Below are 20,334 nucleotides of genomic sequence, written 5' to 3'. Positions count from 1 at the left end.
AGTTGTGTAATCTGTAGAGACTAATATAAGTCTCTAATTACCTTGGAGATGAACTGCATTCCTTAGTCTGTCAGGATCTCCTTTGGCATGTCTGCCTGGGAGAACTACACTCCCTGACAGAAGTTATGTCGCTTATCCATGTTATGTAAATAAAAGCTTATAATCTGACGTTAAATTCATCCATTGGTTGTATAAATTATTCTTTTGAAAGCTCAAACCCTCCGAAATGTGGTTTAAGTTAAGAAAATAAATTGGTATCAATGCAGAAATATTGATCAGTTAATGGACACAGAATGGTCAGATTTTGGCAAGACAGAAGTTTTGTCGCCTAAAAGTAAAAATAAGAACAGCACATATAAGAGCTATTTGGGTGCAAAGCCCCCCCAGGTATTTAACAAACCTTCAATATAAGTGCAGAGATTGAAGGCAGCACACCATTCAAGTGAAAAAAAAAGCTTCTTATTTAATGATCCAACATGTTGATATGGTTAAAATATTGATATACATTAATACAAAGATTTTCTTAATATACGGGGTAACCCCTTTAAGGATGATGAAAAATGAAGAAATATATATGACCATGGCTCCATGTTGATCTGAGAACCCCATGCTTATTATCATCAAATAGTGTCATCACGGTTAAGGTCTCTCCTTCTACTGTTTACGTTGTGATATACTTTGGAAAAATACTTGAAGTTTGAAAAATATGGAACAAAAGGCAACATACTTATTACCTAACAAAAATGTTCAATCTTTCTCTCTCTTCCGGTATCTTTCCCTCCTCATTTAAGCATGCCATTATACATCCATTACTTAAAAACCAATCCCTCGATCAAAACTGTGCCGCTAACTATAGACCTGTCTCTAATCTTCCCTTCATCTCTAAACTCCTGGAACGCCTGGTCCACTCCCGTCTTATCCGCTATCTCTCAGATAACTCTCTTCTCGACCCTCTACAATCCAGTTTCCGCTCTTTACAATCTACTGAAACTGCCCTCACTAAAGTCTCTAATGATCTACTAACAGCTAAATCTAATGGTCACTACTCCATGCTAATTCTCTTGGATCTCTCCGCAGCATTCGACACTGTGGATCATCAGCTCCTCCTCACTATGCTCCGCTCCATCAGCCTCAAGGACACCGTTCTCTCCTGGTTCTCCTCCTATCTCTCTGACCGCTCTTTCACTGTATCTTTTGCTGGTTCCTCCTCCTCTCACCTTCCCCTTACTGTTGGGGTTCCTCAAGGATCAATCCTAGGTCCCCTCCACTTCTCTTTGTATACTGCCCCTATTGGACAAAGAATTAGTAGATTTGGTTTCCAGTACCATCTCTATGCTGATGACACCCTATTATACACTTCTCCTGATATCACTCCAGATTTTTTAGAAAACACCAGTGATTTTCTTATCGCTGTCTCTATCTCATCATGTCGTCACTCTGTCTGAAACTGAACTTGTCAAAAACTGAACTCCTCGTGTTCTCTCCCTCTACTAACCTACCTTTGCCTGACATTGCCATCTCCGTGTGTGGTTCCACCATTACTCCCATGCAACATGCCCGCTGCCTTGGGGTCATACTTGATTCCGAGCTTTCATTCACCCCCCACATTCCATCACTGGCTCGCTCTTGTTATCTGCACCTCAAAAACATTTCTAGGATTCGCCCTTTTCTTACTTTCAACTCTGAAATAACTCTTACTGTTTCACTCATTCATTCTCATCTGGAATATTGTAGCTCTCTCCTAAACGGTCTCCCTCTTTCCAAACTCTCCCCGCTCCAATGTGTCCTGAATGCTGCAGCCAGGATCATTTTCCTCACCAACCATTACACCGATGCCTCTACCTTGTGCCAGCTATTACACTGGTTACCCATCCACTCCAGAATCCAGTAAAAAACTATTACCCTCATCCACAAAGCACTCCATGGCTCAGCACCACCCTACATCTCCTCTCTGGTCTCAGTCTACCACCCTACTCGTGCCCTCCGCTCCGCTAATGACCTCAGGTTAGCATCCTCAATAATCAGAACCTCCCACTCCCATCTCCAAGACTTTACACTTGCTGCGCCAACTTTTTGGAATGCACTACCCAGGTTAATACGATTAATCCCCAATCCCAACAGTTTTAAGCGTGCCCTAAAAACGCATTTGTTCAGACTGGCCTACCGCCTCAACGCACTAACCTAACTATCCCTGTGTGGCCCATTCAAAAAGCTTAAACCATAATCAGGTTCCTCGCATCATGTTCTCATACACTTTATGCAGTTAATAGCCTCTGTGTCTGTACTGTTACATACTTAGGTAGTTAACTGGTTCATGCAGCTTTACATGAACACCCGAGCCTTACACTATGGCTGGTCCGAACAACGAAAGCAATTGTTACCATCCACCTCTCGTGTCTCCCCTTTTCCTCATAGTTTGTAAGCTTGCGAGCAGGGCCCTCATTCCTCCTGGTATCTGTTTTGAACAGTGATTGTTGTTACGCTGTAATGTCTATTGTCTGTACAAGTCCCTTCTTTAATTTGTAAAGCGCTGTGGAATATGTTGGTGCTATATAAAATTATTATTATTATTATTATTATTATAAAAGGGGTTGTACTTTTATATTGATTACTTATCCTTGCACCCCCCCACCTATCATTTTTTTGGGTAGCCTGATGTTAACAATGTACAGAGAAGAACACTACAACTCCAGTCACTGTTTAGTATCTGCTCCCACGTACTTCAGTGCAGCTCCTATTCACCTGCCACTAATCTGTGTCCGAAGCCGTGGTGTTCTGCACTTTACACGGTTTGCATCAGGCTACTGCCAAAGGTGATAGCAGCTGATGGATGGGGGTGCAAGCTGTCTGATTACCACCAATCTGATATTGATGACCAAAGATAGATCAGCGATATGAAAGAGTTGGAAAAACCCTTTAAATGCCAGCAGTAAGATGTGATATATGATTAGGGGTCCTTATGATCTATAGGAGCTATGCCTCTCTCTCACCACTAGATGTCAGCGTATATTTTTACACAACTATTTTAGTGAATTCATATGGAACATTAATTGTAAGTTACAATAAATAAAGAACTGTTGAAGACATAACATGTCTACAAGTCATCGGCACCTAACTGTACTACTCTATGTGACAGTCAGTGTCACACAGTGACTTAGGGAGACTTCGCCTCAAGGCTGTATGTGTAGTGTAATGCATTTGACTTTCAAATATGGATCAAGGTCAAAAAGGAATACCTTCCTTTCCCCCTATTTACCCTTAACCTTTTCTCACCATTATTTTGTCTTTATCTTTTGTCTCTGTAAATATTGTTATATTATTTAAAAAAAACTATAAAATCATTGGAAATAAAGAGTGAAGATCCTGTTCTGGGCAGGGTCCACAGGAACCTTTGTATTAGGGGTTAATATCTAATTTATCTGATAGTAGTAAGATATATTCTTCATCTCCCTTGACGGTGAACTGTGGTCATCCTCATGCAGCTCCCTGGTGTTAATGGTGCAGACCTCATTTTTAGGCTTACTCATGCATGTATCTCCTCTTTCCCAAAGCGCCTACAATATTGCACCTGTGTCATAATATAATCGAATACAGGTATAGTGTGCAACCCTTCACCTACATATTAGTATTATTATTATTATATATTTTCAGAACACCACTGATTCCATAGTGCTGAACATGTGAAAAAATGTTACATACAAAACACAAATATAAATGACAAAGAACAAAATAACAGACATGGAGCAGAAGGGGAGAGTAAGTGCAGAAGCCAGGAGGAGAAGTGATTGAGAAAGGAAGTGAGTAAAAACTGTGAGAGCATATACAAATAGTGGAAAAGTAATGAAAAATTACAAGGAGGTGCCATTAGTGATAGGTTGTTGCTTTATCCTTTTGTTTGCTTCTGGCACATTCTGATATATTTCTACTATGTATTTAAAGGAGTTGTCCAGGACTTTAACACGTCAACAAGGGGCAGTACCTGGCGGCGACCACTATTTAGTTGACAGAGCTGTGCAGCTGATTGGCGGGTGTGTGGGGGGGCGCATCAGACATTAGCGACTTATCTTAAGGATAGGCCATCCCCTTTAACAAGCTACACTTGAGGGAGCTGCATGCATAGACCTGTGGCTCCAAATGTATGCAACTTTACTTGCATATGAAATTTACCAGTTGTGAACAAGAGGGCAAAACAACAGCGAGACGGGGCCGGGAATCAAAGGAAGAGATGTACAATGTGAAAAGAGTGACTATAAATAATTTGCTAGTTTACAAAACGGGGAAAGAAATGAATACAGACACTTACCAAGCTGGGTTCAGTAGTACCGAACAAAAACAGACATACCTGAGAACTACAGTGATGGATGATTGGATCAGAAGGTAGTGATGGTAAAATGGATGAATATGAGATTACATTCTGGTATATTTCCATTGTGCACTTTACAAGCTGCACTTGAAGGAGCTGCACACATACGCTTTCCAATAATCACATTAGTCCATGTGACAGGTAGTTCAAAATGGAAGGCGTAATATCTATCCTCATTATTATTATTTATTTATATAGCACTGTTAATTCCATGGTGCTGTGCATGAGAAAGGGGTTAAGTACAGGGTTATAGATATCGTTTACACTACACAAATTTACAGTGACAGACTGGTACAGAGGGGAGAGGACCCTGTCCTTGCGGGCTTACATTCTCCCCATAAGCACAAACAATAGATATAACAATACATACAGTAAATACATAAGTACCATACCTAACCACAGGATGAGCCTTACAAATGCTGTCTATATGTACAGTATGCTGAATGCATGACATGGAGGTATGCAACTATATGCCACACAATACAATACATACCAAATGCCCACTGACCCATCGTTAAAAACAATTGGAAATATAAATTAATATATTTGTTTGTTTTTCCAGGTTGCCTTTATGTTACACAGAATGTAAAATATTTCAGTCCAGGTGCAAGAAATGCTTCCCAGGCAGCCATACAAAAAGGACAATCTGGAATGTGCAGGGTGAAGCCTAATTGGCTCCTACAGGTGAAAAAAAGGCTGAAATTCCTCTTATTATATCCACTCCCCAAAATATCTGTGGATCTCATGGGTACGGTACTCTTAAATGGTACTTAAAAAAAACTCTACTTTCCCAGTCATTAAAAAACAAGACATAGCACAGCTATGCTAAAAAGGAATAAAAGAAAAGTTTGAGCTGTCATAAATTTGAAGACAGAAAAATAATTCTGCAGTCCTGAAGGCTAAAAATGACTTGGTCCTAAAGGGGTTAAAATGAACTTTAGAAGAACTTTTGGTTAAAGCTGCTTTCTAAGTATAGAAACGTAAAAGAGAAAAGATCCGTCTTTTATTCAATGCCAGCAGTTCACAATCTGTGCTCCTTCAGCTCACTGTCACTCCCCTCATGGAGGCAGGACGTTGCATCACAATAATCAGACACTTCCCTGTATGAGTGTCGAGCAGGCAGCTAGGTGAGTACTCATGCCTGGCATGTATTTTAGGGTGGGCGCATGAAACACTTCTGAGTCAGAGGGGCATCTACTCTATGTATCCCAAGTGGTGGACTCGAGCAGGGGGGTCAGCAAACACCGGCGTACAACATACTGTGGGAAACTTTCCATTTCCTGCTTGGTCAGCACATGCCGTGACTGAATAAAGTTAACTTCTCAGTCTGGTTTGTCCATATTTACTGTAGCTGCTTAACAATAAGTGTAGAAAACAGCGTAGACAATGACACAACTTATTGCTTTTTCTCTCTGTATGAATCATTGACACTGGCGTAACTGCAGCAGGGGCCCCGACTACCACAGATCGTTAGTAGTATTGGTCTTCTCATATGGGAATCTTTTGACCCCCCTAGGCTCCAGGGCCCGGGCGCAGCTGCAACCCCTGCTCCTACTATGGTTATGCCCCTGATCACCGAACATACAGTACTTGCCTTATACTTAGATATACGATCTTGTTTTTATAAGTAGAAATGACTCTGGAGTCAACGGTCATCAGTATAGCTCCTCTGGCTGCTATCCGTTTTCTTCACACTATTGGCAATGTACTGTCTGATCCACAATCAGAGGGCCACAGCCACTTCATTCTAGAGCTTATCTTGGTTTGATGGCCAAAGACACCACCGATCCTGAAACAGAAGCAGCTCTGGTTTTACTGCAACCCATTTAAAGGTTCCTTCATGTACAGAGGTGCCCCCAGCCTCCCTGTGTGCAGGAACTACAGGACACCTCCATTCATTTAAAAGGGGCCATGCTGCAGTCCTGCTTACATGGTGGGCAGGAGCGCTAGCACTGTGAAATGGATGTACCACTAAGGCAGTGCTGTGACTTCATCAATCTCAAGACGGCTGAGAGTGCTACAGTCAGACCGACACTGATCAGAAAAGAATAGCCTCGCAATATGACAGGACAAGCTCTAATGGGAACAGCTTAACCTAGCTAAGTCAATGAGATAACTGGTCGATAGCTAGCTCTCTACTCCACAAGCTCAGGTTAGCTGATCTTGCATATTTTCTTCATTGGGACAAAATCGTTGATAGACCTTTGTGACTCATCTCCCACAGGAACAATGGATTGGGCATGTTAAAATCCAACAAGCTCAACCAGGGTAAGGGTAGCCAGGGCCCCGGGCTGTTCAGACACTGTGGGCCCCCCGGTCATGTGACGGGGTCATGTGATGGGGTCATCATATACCTGAACCAGATTATTCCAGAAAAATAGTTGCTGTGTGAAACTATAACCTGTCAAACATCCATTGATCTAGTCAATTTACTCTTCAGTTCAGTATATAGTATACAGTGTATAGTGTCAGTGTATAGGTAACACTGACTCACCAGTGATGTCTCTAGGTGAAGTCCTTCATCTTTCATCCAGCACAGACCGCCATCACTTCATCCAGCCAGGACTCGTCTCTGCAGGAAATAACACAGTTATCTAGAGCACCGCTTGTAGAACACATTACTTAATTTTTCCCAACTTCTACATTACAGCACATGAAGAAAAAAAGGCGACAGTGTCACTCTACACAGTAACAGGACCACCCCCCCCCCCATTTAAAACAGTGTCCTAAAAAAATAAAATAAATACATCACTGCAGTAATAATATCCCTTAATTAGCCCCTATGGTAATAATAATATCCCCCACCCTAGCCCCGTGTATCTCATTCCTGGCTCCAGCCATATGTTCTCCCATCCTGCCCTCATGAGTATCCATCCTGCCCCATATGATCTCCCCATCCTGCCCCATCAGTCTCCATTGTATCCATCCTGCCCCATGATCCTGCACGATCTGTCTCCAATCCTGCCCCATGTCTTCATTCTGCCCCGTGTCCCCAATCATGCCCCCTATCTACATTCTGCCCATATCTCCAATCCTGCCCCCAGTGTGTCCAGCATCTCTGCCCCCAGGGTCCAGCATCTCTGCCCCAGTGTCCAGCATCTCTGCCCCCAGTGTGTCCAGCATCTCTGCCCCCAGTGTGTCCAGCATCTCTGCCCCCAGTGTGTCCAGCATCTCTGCCCCCAGTGTGTCCAGCATCTCTGCCCCCAGTGTGTCCAGCATCTCTGCCCCCAGTGTGTCCAGCATCTCTGCCCCCAGTGTGTCCAGCATCTCTGCCCCCAGTGTGTTCAGCATCCTGCCGCCAGTGTGTCCAGCATATTGGCCCCAGTGTGTCCAGCATATTGCCCCAGTGTGTCCAGCAATCTGCCCTAGTGTGTCCAGCAATCTGCCCCAGTGTCTCCAGCATATTGCTCCCAGTGTGTCCAGCAATCTGCCCCAGTGTGTCCAGCATATTGCCCCCAGTGTGTCCAGCATATTGTCCGCAGTGTGTCCAGCAATCTGCCCCAGTGTCTCCAGCATATTGCCCCCAGTGTGTCCAGCAATCTGCCCCAGTGTCTCCAGTATATTGCCCCCAGTGTGTCCAGCATTCTGCCCCCAGTGTGTCCAGCATTCTGCCCCAGTGTGTCCAGCATATTGCCCCCAGTGTGTCCAGCATATTGCCCCCAGTGTGTGCAACATATAGCCCCCAGTGTGTCCTGCATATTGCCCCTAGTGTGTCCAACATCCTGCCCCCAGTGTGTCCAGCATATTGCCCCTAGTGTGTCCAGCATTCTGCCCCAGTGTGTCCAGCATATTGCCCCCAGCTTGTCCAGCATCCTGCCCCCAGTGTGTCCAGCATATTGCCCCCAGTGTCTCCAGCATATTGCCCCAGTGTCTCCAGCATTCTGCCCCAGTGTGTCCAGCATATTGCCCCCAGCTTGTCCAGCATCCTGCCCCCAGTGTGTCCAGCATCCTGCCTCCAGTGTCTCCAGCATATTGCCCTAGTGTCTTCAGCATATTGCCCCAGTGTGTCCAGCATTCTGCCCCAGTGTGTCCAGCATTTCTGCCCCCAGCGTGTCCAGCATTTCTGCCCCCAGTGTCTGCAGCATTCTGCCCCGGGATCGCCACTCTCAAAAAAAACAAACAAGCAAAAAAACACGAGTTCTTACTTACCTAGCCGCGCTCCTGCGGCGGCCGGCAGGCGAAGCTTCCTCCCTCCACTCAGGTGAAGCCCCAACTCGCCGGCGGCTGACAATGACGTCAGACACCAGTGAAGTGCGCGCTGCGGGCCCGATGCGGGCCCCCTCTGCCCACCGGGCCCATACGCCAGTCAGGGCAGTAATGCCCTGATGGCGGCCGAGGTCAATCTGAGCGGTTGCCCAGGGCCCCCCACACCACTGGGCCCTGGGCTACTGCCCACATTGACCTCATTATAATCCACCCCTGAGCCCAACCTCTTTATTCTCTGACATCAGCTGTCAGGATGCTGATCCTGCTGAAATTTGGAGGTTCAGCTGTGTGACTAGCCCATCTGGGCAAGCTGAAGGGCTTGTTCCAGTTTTGTATAGGGGCTAATTTACTGATCAATGAATATCTGACTGCTGGGACCTCTACTGATCCCGAAAATAAGAACCCTGTGTAAATAAAGTTTATGGGACTGCCAGAGGCAGCTGAGTACTGTCCTTGGCTGTCTGTCAGTCCTATAGGAAATGAATTGAGCAGACCACCGTTCCTTTTAAATGAGGGTCTGCAGAACCCTGTTGGGTCCCAGGAGTCTAACTCTCAGCAATCGAGTGAGCGCATTGTCACTGTGCCTTAAAAAGAATATGGCACAGTGACAAGATCCTACTGAGCATACATCGGAATTGACAGACGATGCATGCTCAGTAGAGCAGGGACTAGCCCATCCCCAGAAACAGACGTCGCTGATGACACACTTCATTTCAGAGTGTGGGTAGAGGCTGTGGCAGTGACCAGTGGGAGCAGAGGCAATCAGCAGCATACACTGTGGCTTCTTATTATCAGACAAGAAGTAGGTAAAGTAAAAATAAATCCGTTAGATAGTGTAGTGAGGGAACGATAGGGAATTTTCAATTAAAGTAAATTAGAAAATTGATTAGACTATTACATTAAATATGCAGACTTTTAGGATTAAATGTCAGGTTAGTTTTGAACCACCCCTTTAAAATGTTGTTAGGAACATTTTAAGTAAAAGGATATGCCAAATTTGTTTACCAAATCTCACTTACTTTTCGTTTTACTTTAGCTCTCTTCAGATGAAATGAATGAATCCTTCTTGAGGGATGAGTAAGAATAAAGTAGTACGAGCCTCATCATTAACTGACTGGAAATTAATTGACAGTGGACACTTTGGATCTGTATACAAAGCAAAAAGTAAGGATTTTAAAGAACAGGTGGCAGTTAAGATACTCAACAGGTAAGTTTAGCCTGCTCGATCTAAGCTGATCGTGTTTATTATGGATAGCCGAGTTCTAACTTGATTGACAAAGGCAATAAAATAAGAGTATGTTCAAATGAAATGAATAAACCGCTGATTTTCTGATTACAATTTAGACATTGTGGATGAGATTTTGTGAAATCTTCCCTACGAGCTGCAGAGAAATCCCACATTGAAAATTGATCAGAGCTGCAGATTTGACATCCGTTTCCAGTAAATATACAGTTGTGCTCAAAAGTTTACATGCCCTGGGTGAATTTTTGCTTTCTTGGCCTTTTTTCAGACAATATGAATAATAACAAAACACAAGGCCAAGTCGACCTGTCATTGGCCACAGCAGAACAAAGTGAAGGTTTTGGAGTGGCCATCTCAGTCTCCTGACCTCAATATAATTGAGCCACTCTGGGGAGATTCATGCTAGACAGCCCAGGAATTTACAGGAACTGGAGGCTTTTTGCCAAGAAGAGTGGGCAGCTTTACCATCTGAGAAAATAAAGAACCATATCCACAACTACCACAAAAGACTTCAAGCTGTCATTGATATTAGAGGGGGCAATACACGGTATTAAGAAATGGGGTATGTAAACTTTTGATCAGGGTCATTTGGATGTTTTGGGTTGTCATTATAATTTTAAAAGAGAAAACACAGTAGTCTGACAATAAATGTCTTCACCCAACCACTAACCATGAGTGGAGAAATAGTTTTAGTGTTATCATTCATATTCTCTGAAAAAAGCCAGGGTATGTAAGCTTTTGAGCACAACTGTATATTGCTCGTGTTATGGCAGATTTTACCCTTTGCAATGTCAGCTCCATAAAACCCTGTTTTTAATGTATTAGAAGGAACTAGAATAATCATTTTTCTTTGTACTTTCTTACAGGCATGAGCTCCAGGGCATCAAAGAACTTCGTTCTGAGGCAGAGAAGATGGCTTCTGCCTCAGCCAGTCCATATGTAATCCGCCTATTTGGGATCATGGAGGGAAAATCCCAGGAACTGGGTATTGTAATGGAATACATGGAGTATGGTAGTTTGTGTACCTTAATGGAGAGAGTCAGACCTATTCCTTGGACGTTAAAGTTTCGTATTATTCATGAAGTGACATTAGGTATGAACTGGCTGCATAACTTGACACCTCCTCTGCTACACCTTGACCTCAAAACAAAGAACGTTCTCTTAAATGAGGGGCTGCATATAAAGGTGAGCTTCAGTTAGAGAAACACAATAACCATTGATATTATTAATGTCTTATTTTAAGAAAAACAATACATGTTATATCAAACTAAAGCTAAGAGGGTGTCGCAGTTATATCTGGTTTATAGGGTGTACAGGACCCCAGTATGGATGAGGAAGGCAGGACTGAGAGGTGACGCAAAATGCCCAAGGTGCGGTGAGGATGATGCAGATTTGATACATATGATGTGGTCATGTGCTCGCCTCCAGCCCTTTTGGGTGAAGGTGCTTACCGTATTTTCCGGCGTATAAGACGACTTTTTAACCCCTAAAAATTGTCCCAAAAGTCGGGGGTCGTCTTATACACCGGGTACGGCGTGTGCAGGGAGCGATCCTGGATGGTTCCCAGGGTCTGAAGGAGAGGAGACCCTCCTTCAGGCCCTGGGATCCATATTCATGTAAAAAATAAAGAATAAAAATAAAAAATATGCATATACTCACCCCTCCGACGAACCCTGGCTGTCACCGCTGCAAGCGTCTGCCTCCGTTCCTAAGAATGCAGAGAGTCAAGGACCTTCCATGACGTCGCGGTCAGGTGACCGGTCACGCGACCAATCACAAGACCGCAACGTCATCACAGGTCCTACACTCACTGCATTCTTAGGAACGGAGGCAGACGCTTGCAGCGGTGACAGCCAGGGTTCGTCGGAGGGGTGAGTATATCCATATTTTTTATTCTTTATTTTTTACATGAATATGGATCCCTGGGCCTGAAGGAGAGTCTCCTCTCCTCCAGACCCTGGGAACCACACGCCGTATAAGATGACTGGGCGTATAAGATGACCCCCGTCTTATACGGCGGGCATATCCCAAATTCCATATTTTATATGGAAAAGTTGGGGGTCGTCTTATACGCCCAGTCGTCTTATACACCAGAAAATACGGTAATTTGATTCAAGAGGTGACGGGGTAAATGTGGTGCGCAGCCCGCTGACTTTCCTCCTGGGTTGTATGGATGACATTGCTAAGGAGTAATGTGGAAGGATGGCTATTGCAAGATTGTTGTATGCTGCGAGGAAGCTTATTGCGATGCATTGGTTGGATGAAAAACAACCAGGTAAAAAGGAATTTGTTAACAAAATACATTTTATTGTCCTCATGGAAAGGAATATATACATCAAGTGAGGTCAGAGTACAAAATTTGTAAATGTGTGGGGCAGATGGATGGATTACCCAGGTGTGGTGTCTGCTGAGTTATTGCAGAGTAGAATGGGGGTCATTTAGTTGCTTCTGGAGGAACTTTTACATGTGCTGTTGTGCTTTCGTAAAGCTGGGTATAACTTTTTCAAGAGGTGATGTTTCAGATGGTTAATATTGGATAAAAGGCAGGGGATTGGGGGGATGGGTTATTGGGTAAGAGCGTTGTTTACGTAGCATGGAAAATATATTAATCTGTTTTGTATTCATTGTACCTGTCTGGAATATGTATCAGACTGTGTTACATGCTGGTCATATGCTTTAATAAAAACTATTTGATTTTAAAAAAACTAAAGCTACCAAGCAGGTGAGGCGAGTAAGCCTCGCCCAGGTACCTCTAGTGGCAGCTTACCTGCTCTGTAAACAAAAGGGTCAGTGTCAGGCTACTGCAGTGCAGTACAGCGCAACCTCCACCAGAGGGAGCTTGAGAGGAAAATAAGACTGCACTCACAGGACAGCAGGACAGACGCCACCAAGTGGCGAGAGAGTGGTCAGACAAGCCGAGTCAAAAAAACACTAGATAGCACGACAGTTTAATAGGATAAGACAGATGGATAGTCAGAACATAGCCAGAGATCAGTAAACCAGAATGGGCAAATACGGTACAAAAGGGACAAACAGCAACTAAGTAAATAACCAAGCCAGAAGATCAGAACCGGAGAATCAAGCAGACAAAGAGACAGAGAAATACTGGGAAAAGGGCAGACAGAGGGAGTTAACAGACACAGGATAAGTCAGGGTTCACAGCAGGGCAAATCAAGAGCTACCAGCAGGGTCAGGTTAACACTCCGAAGGCAGAACTATAACTGACACTGCCAGCAAGATTCATGGGAGCTAAATAGCAAACTTAAACCCAGAATGAGGCAGAGCAAAGTTAACCCTTGACATGATCCGTCTAGAAAAAAGGGCAGACACTAATAAACCCTGGAACGGATCATGACAGTACCCTCCTCTCAAGGGGGGCCACCGGACCCCCAGGTTTCCCAGGATAATGTGCATGAAATGCCCGGACCAATCGATCAGCATGGACAGATCGCGCCGGGACCCAAGATCGATCCTCCGGACCATAACCCCTCCAATGGACCAAATACTGAAGAGAACTACGGACCATGCGAGAATCCACAATCCGTTCTACTTCAAACTCGGTCTGACCATCCACAGAGACAGGAGACGGAGGGGATGGAGGCCCAGCGGAAGATGGTACAAAGGACTTAAGAAGGGATTTATGAAACACATTGGGGATCCGAAGCGACTGAGGAAGGCGTAACCGAAAGGCAACTGGATTGACCACCTCAATGATCTCGTAAGGACCAATAAACCTGGGACCAAGCTTAGCAGAAGGAATCTTTAGACCAATGTTCTTGGTAGACAACCACACTTTATCTCCTACTAGAAATATAGGTCCTACAGACCGTCGCTTATCAGCAAAAAGTTTGTTTGCCCTGAGCCTTCCCAATGTTTTTCTGGACCTCTCTCCACACCTCCCCCAATCGTTGCACTGCCGAATCAGCCCCTGGACATCCTGAATCCAGCCTAGAAAATTCACCAAAATTGGGGTGAAACCCATAGTTACAGAAGAATGGAGAGGTGCCCGTGGACTGGTTAATCCGATTATTAAATGCAAATTCAGCCATGGGCAATGAAGAACACCAATCATCCTGCTGAGACGTAGCAAGACACCTCAAAATCTGTTCAAGTGACTGATTGGTCCTCTCTGTCTGCCCGTTGGTCTCAGGATGGTAAGCAGAGAAGGTCAAACAAATACCCAGTCTTTTACAGAATGCCCTCCAAAATTTGGACACAAATTGTACCCCTATATCAGAAACCACACTCAAAGGCACGCCATGCAGCCACACAACGTGCTCAACAAACAATCTAGATAGTGTCTCAGCATTAGGCAATCCTGCCAGAGGTACAAAATGCGCTTGCTTACTGAATCTGTCGACCACTACCCAGATTACAGTTTTGCCATTGGAAGGAGGGAGATCCGTGATAAAATCCATGGACAAATGAGTCCAAGGTCTATCTGGAATTGGCAATGGCATCAATTCCCCGGCCGGCCGGTTATGGGAGCTCTTAGCACGGGCACAGGTATCACAAGCAGACACAAACTCAATGATATCAGAGTTCATGGAGGGCCACCAAAACAACCTAGCAATAGCTTTCCGGGTGGCAGAGATCCCCGGGTGACCACTAAGAGCAGAATCGTGGAACTCCCGGAGAATCCTCAATCGGTACTGAACTGGGACAAAAAGCTTATTGTCAGGCAGAGAGGGAGGAGCAAGAGACTGAGCCTTTCGAATCTCCTGCTCCAATTCAGAGTATACCCCCGCAACAACCACCCCGTGCTGATGAATGGAGGAAGGAGGTTCAGGGGGTGATATCGGATCAAAACTGCGAGATAAGGCATAAGCCTTGACATTCTTGGAACCAGGCCGAAAAGTGATTGAAAAATTAAAACGAGAGAAAAAAAGCGATCATCTTGCCTGTCTTTGAGGTAACCGTTTGGCAGTTTCAATATAAGACAAATTCTTGTGGTCTGTAATCACCGTGATCCGATGAACCGCCCCCTCCAAAAAATGCCTCCATTCTTCAAAAGCCAATTTTATGGCCAATAACTCCCGGTTCCCAACATCATACTTCCTCTCAGCAGAAGAAAACTTACGGGAGAAAAAGGCACATGGTCTCAAGTTGGTCAAAGTAACGGGTCCCTGAGACAACACTGCCCCTACTCCCACCTCTGCTGCGTCCACCTCTACAATGAATGGTTTAGATGGATCGGGCTGAACTAATACAGGAGCAGACATAAAACATTTTTTTAATGTAATAAATGCTTCAACTGCCAAGGATGACCAAACTTTGAGATCAACCCCCTTGCAAGTGAGATCGGTGAGTGGCTTGACTATCTAAGAAAACCCTTTGATGAATTTCCGGTAATAATTGGCAAAACCCAGAAAACACTGCAACCCCTTGAGGTCTCTGGGTTGCACCCAATCAACAATGGCCTGTACCTTTCTGGGATCCATCCGAAACCCATTCGCAGAAAGGATGATCCCAAGAAAAGAAAGCTCCTGGACACAAAACAAACATTTCTCTGGTTTAGCAAACAAAGAATTTCCCCGTAACCGGTGAAGAACAGCACGTAAACGACCAATGTGAGATTCCTTGTCAGGCGAGAAAACAAGGATATCATCCAGGTATACAACCATAAAGCGCCCGATAAAATCAGAAAATACATCATTCATGAAGTTCTGAAAAACCGCAGGCGTGTTTGTGAGACCAAAGGGCATGACCAAATTTTCAAACAGGCCCTCGGAGGTGAGAAATGCCGTTTTCCACTCATCCCCTTCCTGAATGCGGATAAGGTTATATGCTCCCCTAAGATCGAGTTTGGAAAACCACTTAACCCCAGACAATTGGTTATAGAGATCAGGAATGAGTGGGAGAGGGTAGGTATTTCTCACTGTAATTTTATTTAGTTCCCGGAAATCGAGGCATGGGCGTAAACCACCATCTTTTTTCTTGACAAAAAAAAAACCTGCGGCCACAGGTGAGACAGAGGGACGGATGTGACCTTTGCGTAGATTATCAGAGATATAGTTTTTCATAGCAGTACGTTCCGGGCCAGAAAGATTGTACAAACGGGCTTTGGGCAATTTAGAACCCGGAATAAGGTTGATGGTACAATCATAAGGACGATGGGGTGGTAAGATCTCAGCCTCTTTTTCGGAGAACACAGACATCACCAAAGTCCTTTAGGTACTCCGGAATACCCTCCGGACTAATGGTGGACACAAACACAGCAGAAAGACAACCATTGGAACAATTAGGACCCCATTTAACAATATCACGAGATCCCCAGTCTATAACAGGATTATGCCTTTGCAACCAGGGGAACCCCAACACCAGTCCCGCAGGAAGATTATTCATAACGTAACATGAAATTTGTTCCTTGTGCAAAGCACCCACCTTGAGGAGGAACTCCTCAGAGACAAATTTAAGGACATTTTGAGCCAACGGTGTCTTATCAATGGCAACGATATGGATGGCAGTCTCTAGCCTAACTGTCCCTAACTTTAACTTGGACACCAGACTACAGTCAATGAAGTTCATGGAAGATCCACAGTCCACAAACGCTGTAGTGGATGCAAAAACACCTCCATAATACAGTTCCACCTCTAACAAAACTTTTTGAAATGACGAAAATGGTACCTGTGAGTCTGGATGACTTCCTAGACCATCACCCAGACTCGGTAGCTGGTTACTCGATGGACAAGAGGGGCATTCCTTCTTCCAATGTCCCGGATCTCCACAGTAAAAACATAATTTCCCATCACGACGCCGTTTCCTCTCCTTCTCCTTGAAGTTAATGGTACCAACTTCCATAGTCTCCTTGAATGACATGACCTCAGACTTGGCAGGCAAAACAGGAATCTCACGCTGGATAATTCTCTCCCGTAATCTCCGGTACATACGAATGGCCTGAGTCATGGCCTCCACCAGGGAACTGGGAGGCGTGTGAAGGGCCAGCGCATCTTTAAGATGATCAGAAAGACCTCTCTCAAACAAGCGCCTCAGAGCAGAGTCACCCCAAGACACCTCAACGGACCACCGCCTAAACTCAGAACAATACTGTTCAGCAGCGAGCTCATTCTGGGAGAGACTCATGATCATGTCCTCTGCAACCCTGACCCGGTCCGGTTCATCATAAATAAGTCCCAGAGCCTCAAAGAATCTATCCACAGACACACGTTCAGGGGCAGAAGCAGGTAAAAAGAAAGCCTATGATTGAGGTCCCTCCCGCAGTCAGGAAATAATTATCCCCACCTGCTGACTCTCATCTCCAGAAGATCTGGGTCTAAGAGAAAAAAAAAAAAGCTTGCAACTCTGCTTAAAAGTATGAAATCTCTCCCTCTCCCCAGAGAAGGTATCTGGGAGCTTGACAGTAGGTTCGGGAGAGTGCAAAGAGACATCCACAGTGTTAGAGTGCTTACATTCAGTCTGCAACAATTTAACTGTGTCAGAAAGCTCCCTTTGCAGGTGGTTATGAGACGAGGACAAGGCCCTCTGTTCCACAAACAGGTCTTGTAACATAGTTGTCAAACTGTCCATTTGATCCGCCAAGTTATGGAGCGGATCCATAGCAAACAGAGCAGAGGAAAAAAAAAATGCAGAAATCCCTTTAAATGTATGGGTCAGTTATAATGTCAGGCTACTGCAGTGCAGTACAGCACAACCTCCACCAGAGGGTGCTTGAGAGGAAAATAAGACTGCACTCACAGGACAGCAGAACAGACGCCACCAAGTGGCGAGAGAATGGTCAGACAAGCCGAGTCAAAAAAACACTAGCTAGCATGACAGTATAATAGGATAAGACAGATGGATAGTCAGAACATAGCCAGAGATCAGTAAACCAGAATGGGCAAATACGGTACAAAAGGGACAAACAGCAACTAAGTAAATAACCAAGCCAGAAGATCAGAACTGGAGAATCAAGCAGACAAACAGACAGAGAAATACTGGGAAAAGGGCAGACAGAGGGAGTTAACAGACACAGGACAAGTCAGGGTTCACAGCAGGGCAAATCAAGAGCTACCAGCAGGGTCAGGTTAACACGCCGAAGGCAGAACTATAACTGACACTGCCAGCAAGATTCATGGGAGCTAAATAGCAAACCTGAACCCAGAATGAGGCAGAGCAAAGTTAACCCTTGACATGATCCGTCCAGAAAAAAAGGGCAGACACTAATAAACCCTGGAACGGATCATGACAGTCAGGCATTGAAGGTTGACAGTCGCCATCTTTCTTTACTTTCTCCTCATTTGTGGGAGAATTAAGAGACTTAAGCTGCAGGTTCAGCCAACTTGCCACCAATGTGTATGTACATTAAGTGCAGGTTCCGCCAACTTGCCACCAATGTGTATGGACAATCAGGTGATATGAATCAGGGACCAAGTTGGATCTCAGCTTCTATTTGTGCTGTCCAGAAAAGACATTACAACCTAAGAAACTTAAATTATTAGATAACACTTTGACAAATAATGGATGACCATCAATCACCAGCTACCGTGCATGGCTTTAATTTATGTGTCCTTTTTGTATTTCAATCTCGGTTCCCATAAACATGAAATAGTCACCAAACGGTTCTGAAATATTGTAGGTAGGATCTGTCAGTATCCAAAGATGCACATACATATTAAATGAAAGTCGATAGTCAAATTATCTAATGTGGTCCAAACCACCTCAGAAAGCAGAGGTCAAGGTAAAAAAATATTTCATGTTGGAAACATCTGATTCCAGTCACATGTGACCTCTGAAGCTGTGGTGCCGCCAAAGCCAGTGGCTGTGAGTGAGTGGGATGGCGGTACCACAGATTCAGGTAAACCATGCTCTGCACATGTCTTATCTAGGATTTCCTTACTATCTCTATTTATTGGTGTGCTGGCTCCTTCTGGCTTATTGAGTATTACTCACCAGTTTATCATTAGGAATACCCGTTCACACCTTGTATACATGTGTCCCTCCTTTTATAACTTGTGTACCATGTTTACCTTTAATGTCACCAGTTTGTAGCTGTGGTTAGTGATGAGTGAGTGTATTCGTTGCTTGGGATTTCCCAAACACGCTCGGGTGGTCTCCGAGTATTTGTGACTGCTCGGAGATTTAAGTTTTTTTTACTCAGCTACATGATTTACGATTGCTATCCAGCCTGAGTACATGTGGGGGTTGCCTGCTTGCTAGAGAATCCCCACATGTATTTAGCCTGTCTAGCAGCCGCAAATCATGCAGCTGGTGCGACAAAAACTAAATCTCCGAGCAGTCACAAATACTCGGAGACCACCCGAGCGTGTTCGAGAAAACCCGAACAACGAGTACACTCGCTCATCACTAGCTTTGGTGCCCCTGCTTTTTTGAACATTCTGTGTCACCATCTTGTGTATTGTATATCCTACTTTTAAAACTTTTTTTGACCTAATAAAATCTACCGTGCTGTTTTTAAAATGGTATAACTTTTTGGGGATTTCCCAATATATAGGACCCCGAAAGTCACTTCAAACATGGGTAGGTCCCTAAAAGGATACATTTTGTACATTTCCTTGAAAAAAAGTGAAAAATTTCTGCTACATTTTTAAACCTCCTAAAATGCTAACAAAATAAAATAACATTTTACAAATGGTGCTGATGTAAAGCCGACATGAGGGGAATGTTGCTTATTAATGTATTGCTATGGTTTGACTATCTGTATTAAAGGGATAATCATTCATAGTTTGAAAATTGCTAATTTTTTACATTTTTCTTACATTTCTGATATTTTTTATAAATAAAGACAGAACATATCAACCTACATTTACCATCATCAAAAAGTATAATGTAACACAGAAAAACAATCTCAAAATCACTGGGATTTGTTGAAGCATTCCAAAGTTATTACCACATAAAACAGGGGTGGCGAACCTCAGGCCCTCGAGCCATTTGCGGCCCTCGAAAACCTTTTAACAGGCCCCCGAGCAGATTTTCAGGGACCGCATTCTTGGGCAGGAAGCTGTATTTTGATTACAACAAGCTCATTAATTTCTTCTTGCTCTGTTGGCACACACTGTTGTGAATTCTGCTATTGGGCTCCCTCCGGTGGTTATAAGTAGCGCTGCTGTCTTTGGATCGCTGCAGTCATCAGGTGTGTCCACTTATTGCAATCCTGACTGGGCTATTTAGTCTTGCTTGACCCTTTAGTCAGTGCCAGTTGTCCATGGTTCCTGGAGCATTCACATCCCTTCCTGGTCTCTCCTGCTTTGCTGTTCATTTCAACAAGGATAAGTTCTGGCCTTGGTTTTTGCAGTCCACATGCTGTGGGCCTTATTGTTCAGTTCTTTTCCATGTTTGTCTTGTCCAGCTTGGTCTGTATAAGGATTTGTTCAGCCAAGCTGGTATCTCTGGAGATGCAGATATACCCTCCATATCTTTAGTTAGATGTGGAGATTTTGCATTTTCTGTGGTGGATATTTTCTAGTGTTTTAATACTGACCGCATAGTACTCTGTCCTATCCTTTCTATTTAGCTAGAGCGGCCTCCTTTGCTAAATCCTGATTTCACTCTGCGTATGTTATTT

At 44.2% G+C, this 20,334-nt stretch overlaps 1 protein-coding gene across 3 annotated transcripts in view; it reads left to right on the top strand.

Moving 5' to 3' along the window:
• Positions 1–5,441: 5,441 nt before the first annotated feature.
• Positions 5,442–20,334, top strand: part of LOC143817098 (receptor-interacting serine/threonine-protein kinase 3-like) — a 121,656-nt gene continuing 106,763 nt past the window's right edge. The window contains exons 1-3 of one of the 3 annotated variants that reach the window (XM_077298218.1): positions 5,442–5,490; positions 9,606–9,776; positions 10,679–10,997. In XM_077298218.1, the coding sequence (XP_077154333.1) occupies positions 9,643–9,776; positions 10,679–10,997 (453 nt within the window). In that variant the 5' untranslated portion in view covers positions 5,442–5,490; positions 9,606–9,642. Of the gene's footprint in view, positions 5,491–9,602; positions 9,777–10,247; positions 10,375–10,678; positions 10,998–20,334 lie in introns of those variants that run through there. The other 2 variants (XM_077298235.1, XM_077298225.1) reach the window with 2 other exon arrangements.

The sequence above is a fragment of the Ranitomeya variabilis genome, chromosome 1, assembly GCF_051348905.1.
Source record: "Ranitomeya variabilis isolate aRanVar5 chromosome 1, aRanVar5.hap1, whole genome shotgun sequence".
NCBI classification, from domain to species: Eukaryota; Metazoa; Chordata; class Amphibia; order Anura; family Dendrobatidae; genus Ranitomeya; species Ranitomeya variabilis.
The sequence above is the reverse complement of the archived record's forward strand: the minus strand, read 5'-3'. Positions and strand labels throughout refer to the sequence as shown.